The sequence below is a fragment of the Ricinus communis genome, chromosome 3 (assembly GCF_019578655.1).
Source record: "Ricinus communis isolate WT05 ecotype wild-type chromosome 3, ASM1957865v1, whole genome shotgun sequence".
In the NCBI taxonomy this organism is placed as follows: Eukaryota; Viridiplantae; Streptophyta; class Magnoliopsida; order Malpighiales; family Euphorbiaceae; genus Ricinus; species Ricinus communis.
The window spans coordinates 2,364,907-2,375,313 of record NC_063258.1 but is presented as its reverse complement, the minus strand read 5'-3'; the positions used below and the strand labels follow the sequence as shown (position 1 = coordinate 2,375,313).

Sequence of the window (10,407 nt, the reverse complement as noted above, 5' to 3'; positions counted from 1 at the left end):
ACTGGATGAAAAGGTTTTTTGCAATTGGAAGCATATAGCTAAGAAGCTTGTAGGCCAGTATAAATCTAATGCTGAAGTGGAGGTCAGTACACGTGACTTAAAAATGACAAAGCAAATGTCGAATTAAAGAATCTTGGATTTTATGCGACACTTCAGGGCTAAGGCAGCCAGGATGATTACCAGACCTTCCGAGTGGGATTAGGTACAGTACATGACTAAGGGCACACATGCCTAATATTCAGGGGAAGCTAGCTCCAATCCTACTTCAAACTTTTAAGGACTTTAGAGAATGTACCTCTAACATTTAGAAATTTACAACTTCGCAAAGGAGATACTCCTGATTTTTCATACTTTCTTCACAAGTTATGACCAAGCTACAGTAGTTGAATTTGTTGAATGGAGCTCCCCTGACAAGACTCTGGGTTACTCAAATGGGAAATAATTCTAATGCCTTTTGCCATTATCACCAGCTAGTTGTGCATAATACTGATTATTGTAGGAGTTTGAGAAATGAAATACAAGACGTAATTGACAATGGCAAGATTGGAGACCCGGATGTGAAGCACCCTAATCCTCTACCAAACTATAATAGAACACCACCACCAAATTATAAGATTATGATGATCAATTATGGCTACCAAAAGTTTTATGCTAGAGTACGCTGAGGTAATACTTGAGACCCCTGAAAGAAGAAAATGAGAGAGGGAAGTGATTGAGAGAAAATAAGCCAGTCGAGAGAGAAGAGATTGAATATGAGGAGGAAGACGAGCTTGTTGCCGTCATTCACAACTTTTGGAAAAGTTGCACGACACAGACAAACATGCCCCAAAATATTAATGTGTGGGACACTTAAAAGGAGAGAAAACCATTCAGCATGGAGTGTAGAACCACTAGATATTTGGGCAAATATCCAAGGAACAACCTCTGAATCGATCAACGAGTTAGTGGATGGAGTGACTCGTGGTAGGAGAGTGTACAATGACCTTGATAAAATAGTATCAAAGCAACCAGAAGAAAAGGAATAAGAAAAAGCAGAAGTAACAAAAGAGCCTGAGATGAAAAAATCAAAGAAAGTAATTTCAGAGGATGAATTGAAAAATAGAAGGAAGAGTAAGCTGTGAGAGATGAAAAAGGGATACTAATTATGGCTAAGCTGAGAAGAATCCAGGCCAACATTTCGGTTTTGGGAACTTCTGGAGTGTTCCTATATTAAATTAGTAACTAGAAATTTATAAATTAATTGAGGACTAATTATAAATTTTAGATTTAGTGATTAATTATTATAGTTGAAGATTTGATTGAGGCTAATTAGAGATTAATTAATACATCGGTTAATTTATTTTCATTAAAGAATTTGTTAGTTGATTTATGAATTATAGGAGTAACTACTATTAACTTCAAGTTTTGGTTAATTAGGATTTAATTTAAAAACTACTAGTTGGGTTAATGGTTATGGATAATCAAGTGATTTATTATAATTTGGAGACCTTATTTAGTGGAATAAATAATATCAAGATTTCGAGGATAAATTAATATATAAATTATCATCAAGTATATAAGTTAGTGATTAATTGATGTTAGGTTAATTTAGAATAATGGTTGAGATTAATGTATCTAGAGTATTTATTAGTGAAAATAAATTTGTATTAGCTAGTTTTGAGTCCTAATTACGGGTAAAATTATATTGACAACAGCCAATCTATCAAGCAGAATTTCAATAGGTATAACTTATAATTTCTTAAAAGAGTCTTAGATTTATATGAATTATTATTATCATTACTAATAGTGTGCTATTATTGTTGTTATTATTATCATTACTATTATTATTGTCATTTATTATGGTTATATTTATTATTACGATTAATAATAGTGTGCTATTATTTGTAATAGTTTTTGTCATTATTTAAATTAATATATATTAAAGAAATGTGATGTGTATGTTGGGATGATAGCTTCAGTAGAACGTGCCACCTAATGGGTTACACATTAGGACCACGTGCGCACCGGTGAGAATCAAGACAGGTATAAACATGATATGTATGTGATGCCTGGGTCAAGCATAGCTCTTTGGACTTCTAATGATCAGTAATGATCGGATCTAAAGTCTCTGGTCGAACTCATATCTCTAGGTGTCAGTTGTATTGGAAATGAGAGACTTGACTAAATCTAAAGTCCATAGTCAAGATCTGCTTTCGAGGCGCCAATCATATTAGAATAAGAGAGTCTACTCGCTAGTAGATTTGGAGTCTAAAATTATGCTATTATTTGAGTCTTAATACTTATTTAAATGGATTTCGAAAATAAATGGCATGATGTGTGTGCATAATGGGTGTGTGTGAGTATATATATTTATATATGTGTTCATATATTGTATGGATGTTTAATGACATATTTTTAATTCACTCTCAAGAATAAGAGTCTCAATTTATTTTTCTTAGGTGACACATATGGGATTTCCATTCGCCATTCTTTATCAACCCTTCTTTCTTCATTGCAAGGCTTAAATGTAAAAACCATATTTTTTTTTTTATTTACAATCTATATATGATTTTAATTTATTCTCAAAATTAAAAATCTCAATTTATTTTTCTCTGGTGACAGATGAGATTTCCAACCTCCATCTTTTATCAAACCTTCTTCCTTCATTACAAGGCTTAAATGTAAAAACCATATTTTATTTATTTTTTATTTGCAATCTAGATATTCCCTAGCCTTACGTGTCTAGCAGACAATTTTAATTATGTATGCATTAAGATAATATGAAATATTAATACTTGTGGTATGACACTAAATATCAGAGTTTAATATATTATATTTAAAAATTTTGAGGTGAGAATTAATAATTATTAGGAATATATTGTGCATGCCAAGAATAACTGTTTAAGTTAGACTTGCTACGAATTTTGATAGTCTTACACCTACTCATTTCTTAATATCGGTCATAGGCCCATAGGTCGAGAGTCGTGACAAAATTAATATCCGAATCTTGATTTAAATTTATTTCGACCTAAGTTAGCTTTCTTAGTGCTACAGAATTAGAAATCGAGTTTGTCTTTGCTTTTTCTCGTTATTCTAGTCTCAGCATTTTGCATTAGAGGGTTTGTTTTTCATGTTTCTTAATGATTTGTATCAATAATTAATATTTTTCAGGATTAAAAAAAGTTTTAAAGTTACGCTGAGCAACTTCCCCCGGCCCCTCTCTTTCAAAAAATTAATCCCAAAATCGAATTGGCAGTGTAGAGCCGATACCATTGTACGAATCGGTAAGTAGCCTCACCTAAAATCAGACTATTTACTAGAAAATGTAAGAAATTTCTTTTCTTTACTTTTTTTGTGAATTTACAAATTCTCTGTATCCTTATCTTCTGTGTTGGTGAAGACGAGAAGAAATTGGCAAATCAAAAAGGGGTTTTGGCTAATTCATAACATAGACAAGTTGATAAGAAGAAAAAAAAAACAAAAACAATCCAAGTCCATGACGAGGGAAGATTCTCTCTTCATGCTGGAAATAAGAAAGCTTTTGCATACATTTGATTTTGAACTCATGACTGCGATTCCAGAATGCGTGAAGATCTTCTTGAGCTTACATAAGATATGTTTGAATCAGTCTGCGAGAAAACCAACAAACCAACCAACCATAACAATATATATCAAATGCTTGTTTAATAGCAGTGAACAATTATAAAGTTGGATAAATAGATTCAATGGCACAACTTATCAACTTACTAGCTGTACAGAGACTTGGCTGGGCCTGGGCGAGTGGTTAGGACTCGGGATGGGCAATGCCAGATGCATATTTTCTTCGGCAAGTGATCTCAATCTGTTTAATTCTGGCAAGACAACATTCCCAAGATCCGGCCTGTCTTTCCGCCTCAGCTCAGAGCACTTGAGCGCAAGCCTTGCAAAGCACTTGGCCTCTTCAACTGGCCAATCAGGGACTGCTGGATCCAACATCTCCTCAAAAGTATCTTTTTCAAGGGATCGTTCAACATGGTGAGTTAAACCCATTGGCGGTTTTGCTGTTAATATCTGTAGAAACATTATTCCAAGTGAGTATATGTCTGACTTAATACCCAGCATTCCTGTTTGCTGATACTCTGGATCTATGTAGCAGAATGTCCCTGCTGTCGATGTCATTCTATATTGTGTAACGTTGTCAGCAACCGATGGTGGGACTAGCCTTGCCAACCCAACGTCACTGATCTTGCTTACATAGTTGCGATCTAGCAAGATGTTAGCTGGCTTTAGATCACGGTGCACCAGCGGCTCTGGTTTTGTTTGGTGCAAGAACAACAAAGATGTTCCTATTTCTGCTGCAATTCGAAACCTTAGCTGCCAGGAGAGGGGCGGAGTATTTCCTCTTCGAAATAGACGATCATCTAAGCTTCCATTTGCCATGTACTCATATACTAGGCATCCATATTCTGGACAAGCTCCCAGGAGAAGAACCATGTTAGGGTGTCTTATGCAACTTAGCACCTCAACCTGTAAGATAAATGCTTTTTAATCATCTCATCTCATCTCATCAGGTTAATCAACTGTAACCACCAATATACCTCTTGCTGAAACTGTGACCTTCCTTGAGCTGCATCCGGACGTAAAACCTTTATTGCCACTGATGTATGGTCTAGATAACACTTGTATACAGGCCCGTAACCACCCTCCCCAATTTTGCGAGATTCTGAAAAGAATTCTGTTGCAGCTTCAATCTCCTCTATACTGTACTTCCTGTATCGGATATCTGAGTGTGCCAGAGCATCAAGTGCCTTTTTCTTCTCTTGTGATTCTCTAAGTGCTTTCATTTCTGCGCTCACTCTTTTTTGTGCTTCGAGTTCTGCAATTCTCTGAGCTGCCTCAGCAGCCTCAATTGCTGCTTTGGACTTGGCCTTCTCCTTTTCTGCAATTGCCAATGCAGTTTCCTCAGCTAATCGTGCCTCTTCCAATCTCTGCTCTTCTTCCAATTTCCAGAGCTGGAGCTCTCTTGTCTGCAGCAATGCATGTCATCGTATCATTAGTATTATGTATGCTGCAGACTCTCAATTTCTAGACAAGTTAGGTTCTCCCGAATAAAATAAATACTACCTTTTCTTTTGCAGTGAGAGCTTCCTTGCAGGCTGTACTGTACATTTCCATGGTTTGCTTGAGCTCAAGCTTTAGCCTCCTCATTTCAGCTTCCACATCATCCTGAATTTTTATTCCATTTCAGTAACATCGCACAGATCAATAATTGTACAAGCCTGTGGGAGGTATGTAAAGGGTTGATGTATATTACCATTGGCTGCGATGCAGTGGAGAGCCTGTCACTGTCATATGACATTGAGGAAAATTCAGGTGGAGAGCCAATGTTTATGTCAATTGATCTCCTACCAAACTGCATCGACTCAAAGCTTTGGATACTGTCAATGTCAGAGACGTTTGAGAGGCGTTGGTTACGGGCACCCATTTCTAAGACATCATAGAAGGCTGGAAACATGCGATCAATGCTGGGTCTGCCAGAACTAACAAAGGATATGTCTGTATCCGGGATAGAGAGTTCCCCATATGATTTCCCATTCAGCCCCCTTCTAGTGAAGGGGGACCTAAACGACTCTGACTCTTCATTTGATCTTCGTGGTTGTTCAAGTGGTGGCTTTTCAACAACTAGACCGTGACAAGAATCATATAATAGTTAGTAGGAAGAGAGAGTATAGAAAGTGAGGTTGAAGCAGAAACATTCAAATACCTCTTCTAAAAGCTGTAGTTGGATTTGGATTTTGAATTTGAGGAAGAAGTATCTCAGTTGGAGGTGGAAGTGGTTTTACACCGTTTTGATTAACAAGTTGGGTGTGCATTGGAGAGAGAGATGGTGGAGGACGGGAGGCTGATCTTGTGGATTGAATTTTCCCTTTTGATATCACATAGACAGTACAAAAATCAGGAGCACCCTTTAGAACGCTGCCAGGTGTGTCTGTGGCTTTGAATCTTCCAAGGACAAGTGTAAGTAGAAAATAGTTAGGAAATAGAAAACAACAGTAAGAGAGGAATGGTGTGGTATGGCGTGCACCTGAATAATCCTGATTTGTTGGAGGCGCCAACGACTAATGTCTCAATAGCTGTGCGAGTAGCATATTCAACTAAAGCTTTAGCAATATCTGTTTCTTCCAGCACCACATCCTTGCATTGAATCTGAACCAAACCAACTGTTGGTTAGCCATTAAATCCAATAAAACAGAAGAGAAGAAGAAGGATGTATATATATAAGGAAGAGATACATCTTTACGAGTGCAAAAGCATCGAAAAGGAAGGAACAACTCCTTGGTAAGAGAATCAGGATCTCTGCACACCAACATACTTTCTCCGTTGGCATCAGCAATTTGGTTCATCCCTGCAATGGCCAAACAACAAATAATATTAGTATTGATCATCGTTAAAAACTTATGTTATTTATATTAAATAAACATGCATGCATGCATACATATTACATACTTGGGGTAGAAAGGGAATACGCCGAACTCATAGATATGGACTTGAGTTTGACATGGATGAGAAGAACTGTCTGTCCTTTGTGGAGAATATGATCTATAGCCCATTTCAATGCGCTTTGGCTGCTTTTGTCCTTGTCTATTGCTACCGCCACCAATCCATTTCCTGATCCTTGGCTGCTACTTTTATCTATTTGGCTCCTTGTCATCCACATTCTCTTAATATTTGATCAATATATTTGTGTCTATTGTATCTATCTAACTTATGTCTTTAATGTTTGTTCTCTACCTTTTTCCCAACCCCCGTCCCACAGAAAAAAAGAAAACGAAACACCTTACGTCTTTTACAATCTCCTCTTCTCTCCCAAGAGGACTATAGAGAGAGAGAAAGAGAAGAAGGAATTTCCCGCTATTTGTGCTTCAATTATTTGTTTCTAGATTCTTTTTCTTTTGGTTTAAGTTTGGCACCAAAAAGAAGAGAGACCCTCCCTTTTCCTTGGCTGTATCTAATCCTAAATTTGGTGTCCACAGAGAGCTGTTTTCCTTTTTTCTTTTTTATTCCTTGGGTAACTGTTTTTGATTCTTTCAAACGGCCCATCCGCCTTCACAAATCTCTCTCTCTTTCTGTATTAGAATTTTCCAAGTAGTAGTATTAGAGACCATCCATCATTTTCGGCCACTCAGGTGTTTTTCTTTTTTTAATATTATTCAAAGATACCCTTCTTCCCTACTTCTTTTCCTTCCTTTATTCCTTGTGCTAAATATAGAATCATTGTGACTGTATGTTCTTGCCAATCAGACAAACAAAAATAATAATAATTCTGACTATGCAACTCATATATCTATAATTCTTAATGGTATAAAAATATGGTATTATATGTTAATACACAAGCCTTTTTTCTTTAATATATAGAGGCGTAAACGGAAGTTGGTATTTTTTAGGCTAAAATTGAATAGTATCTCCACATGTTTCTTGTATGGCGCATGCAGGATGAAGATCACAATCACACACATCACAAGAGAAAGTCCAGAAGTTTCCCTGCCTTTTGCACCAGTCGCATACATATACTTTTGCCACAATATAAGTATATACAGTGATCTCTATTTTATTATATTAATTGTAATTAAGGAACACACACGCATATGTATATAATATGCGTTTTATATAATATAATTCCTTAAAAGTTAGATAGAATATACAAAAAAAATTACTATTTAATTGATGAGATATAATAGTTGAAATTGTGTAATAAGGTAAGTAGATGCACGCAAAGTAAATAATTGAAATCGAAAGAAAAAGGAGTATGAGACTGATGATAAAACCATATAAAGATACAATGGTACAAAATATCAAGGCCTGCACTGGATTGAGATTATGGATCATAACTCGGCCATTGATGGAAAAGGAGAAATCATCATCGGTCATAGCTCTAGAAGAATAAATTTCGGCTTCGCTTGCGTTCAATTTAAACTGATGTTCCATATTTATATATAATTTTTATAGCGTCTTTTTTATTATCATTTATTGTTTTCAGTCTAAGTATATTCAAGCATGATGCATTTTTATTTTAATATAGTAGTATTTCCTTTTTGTTGCATGGTTGGGTTTGCTATCTGGGCTTTATCATGCTAATGCAGGTTTATAAGAATTTGGAGCCCAAAAGCCCGTGATTGTCTAGGCCCGCGAGGCCTCCTGGTCCAACAAGCTGAAGGCATGGTCATCCAGCCCTAGGGAAGAAGTGGGAGGGGGACGACGAAGAAAAAGAAAAAAGAAAAAGAGGAGAAAGAACTCTCACTCTTAGGATGCTTAGTTGGGATTTGGGTGGGAGTTCGTTTCTTAGAGGCATTTTTCTTGGGCGCCATTGACAAGAGAAAGAAAGATGGGAGAAGAAGAATAATAAAAGCAATAGAGAAGAGACATATAGAGAGTTTGTGAAGAAAAGAAAATAATGTGTATAGGCAAAGAAGTGAGAAGAGGTGAGAAAATGGGATAAGGTATTAGAGAGAGGAGAAGAGAGAAGAAATAGGCGGCTAGGATTATGTGAAGGGTGAGAGAAAGAAATTATGAAACGGTTTAAATAGAATGTGGTTTTCTGTTCCACACGGGAAGATCACATGGTCGTGTGGCTCTCATGTGGCATCACTTACAAATCAGCGTCTAAGGCACACGGGAGGGACATGACTGTGTCACCTTCCCATGTGGCATGGATGAGGCTTCAGGAGTTTTGGGTGATCTAACACGGGAGGGGCACACATGTATGTGACCTCCCCGTATGATGTATATTAGCTACGGTTGGTGATGTTGATTCCACATGGGAGGGGACACGGGCGTGTCACCTCCCTGTGTAGCTTGCGAATCCTCTCGGTCAGTTTTCTCTATTCCACATGGGAGGGTCACATGGTCGTGTGGCACCCCATGTGGCGCAGAATTTCAAGTTAATCCCTCATTTTACTTTTACTTAGAATTATGAAATCAACTCTCCTATGCTTTATTCACTTAATGGTAAAGTTGACAAACCAAATAGATCATACAAACATGCGTAAAACTCAATTGAAATTTGAAAGAAATTGAATTAAATTGATAATCAATAATTAAGACAAATTGTCTCCAAACCCTAAACAAAACTAAGACCAATCAACTAAATAGTAATAAGTTTAGTAAGTAGTACTAAAGATCAAAAATCTATTCCAATGGCTTCTTTGGTCGCCTTCTCCCTCTCTTAAACTTAGGGGGTTACTGAACCTTCTTTGGACGTCCTTGTCCCCTCATGGGTGTTGAGACAACACTATCTCACTTCCTAGGACGACCTTGAGGTCTTGTGTAGGTGGGGATGTTGCTCTTCTTTCCCAAGCTCTAGGTTCACTAGGATCACTTTCTACACTCGTATCAAAACTTACATCTTCATTCGTGGTATAATCTTCATAAAGATATCTTTCTTGGTAAGTTCTCTCACGATGCTCATTCTCCACTATTTTCTCCAAGGTGTAAATTGGTTCATTGATTGTAGGGTATGCTCTTTGATAAGCTAATATGGCAGTAAACTCCTCGGGCCTTGGATCCTAGAGACTCTTTTTCTTATAGAATAGTACCCCTCTTCTAGGAGATGATGAAGGAGGTAGTGGAAAATCCACTTCACAATCTTACTTGGGTGTAGTATGGATGATCGTAATCTATGTCTAGATTTAGGTGGTGATGTTGAAGATGAAGAAGGAACATCATGAACCTGATTTTCTCGAGTGCTCATTGCTAATAGAGAGAGGAAGAATAAAAAATAGTATAGGGAGGATAGAAAGGGATCCTCTTTTTAGAGCAACTCCTAAGAATTGTAGCCCTAATTTGGGTTGATAGTGTTTATTGGAATAGTATCAGGATTCTAGCTCTACTAGTAAAACTAAACTCTTATTCCTTTAAGAAAAGGAAAAGAAAGACAACTCTAATACAACAACTAAGTTAATCCTAATTAACTTAAGTAATCCATTGCCTTGAGTAAACAAGGGGAATATCCTATGCGACCTGATAACATCTTGACTAGAAAATCCTTAGTCGAGGTGATTATGATTAATAGAGAAAGGAGTTTTTGCATTAATCATATTTAGTCAAGATGTATCTTGGATTTGGTCATAGAATCAAGTTAGTGGATTTGACTAGCCAATGATCCTCACTTGATCGAGATATTATTTAATAGAAGAATTTAATTACACAATAATCATAAATAAAATATTCATGGATAATCAATACCTTTATTTTTAATTGGATAATTACAATATGTTACTAGATGCCACTTATAATTTATGGGAACGATTAAGGGACAATTGATTAATCTTTTCCTTAGTTGATTAAAGTGTTTTAATTAATATTAAAAAGTTTAATATTAAATTCCTATTGCCAATTAATAATGAACCTAGAAAGTCACACAAATTAAGATCAACTCAAGCACAACGATAG

At 36.4% G+C, this 10,407-nt stretch overlaps 1 protein-coding gene across 1 annotated transcript; it reads right to left on the bottom strand.

Moving 5' to 3' along the window:
* Positions 1 to 3,305: 3,305 nt before the first annotated feature.
* Positions 3,306 to 7,417, bottom strand: LOC8258055 (U-box domain-containing protein 35). The gene is made up of 9 exons (XM_002518194.4): positions 6,466 to 7,417; positions 6,252 to 6,364; positions 6,044 to 6,165; positions 5,723 to 5,961; positions 5,273 to 5,640; positions 5,083 to 5,184; positions 4,557 to 4,985; positions 3,727 to 4,485; positions 3,306 to 3,608 (listed from the first exon to the last, which is right to left on the bottom strand). The coding sequence occupies exons 1-9, from the start codon at positions 6,674 to 6,676 to the stop codon at positions 3,543 to 3,545; spliced, it is 2,409 nt and encodes an 802-aa protein (XP_002518240.1). The 5' UTR covers positions 6,677 to 7,417; the 3' UTR covers positions 3,306 to 3,542.
* Positions 7,418 to 10,407: the final 2,990 nt, after the last annotated feature.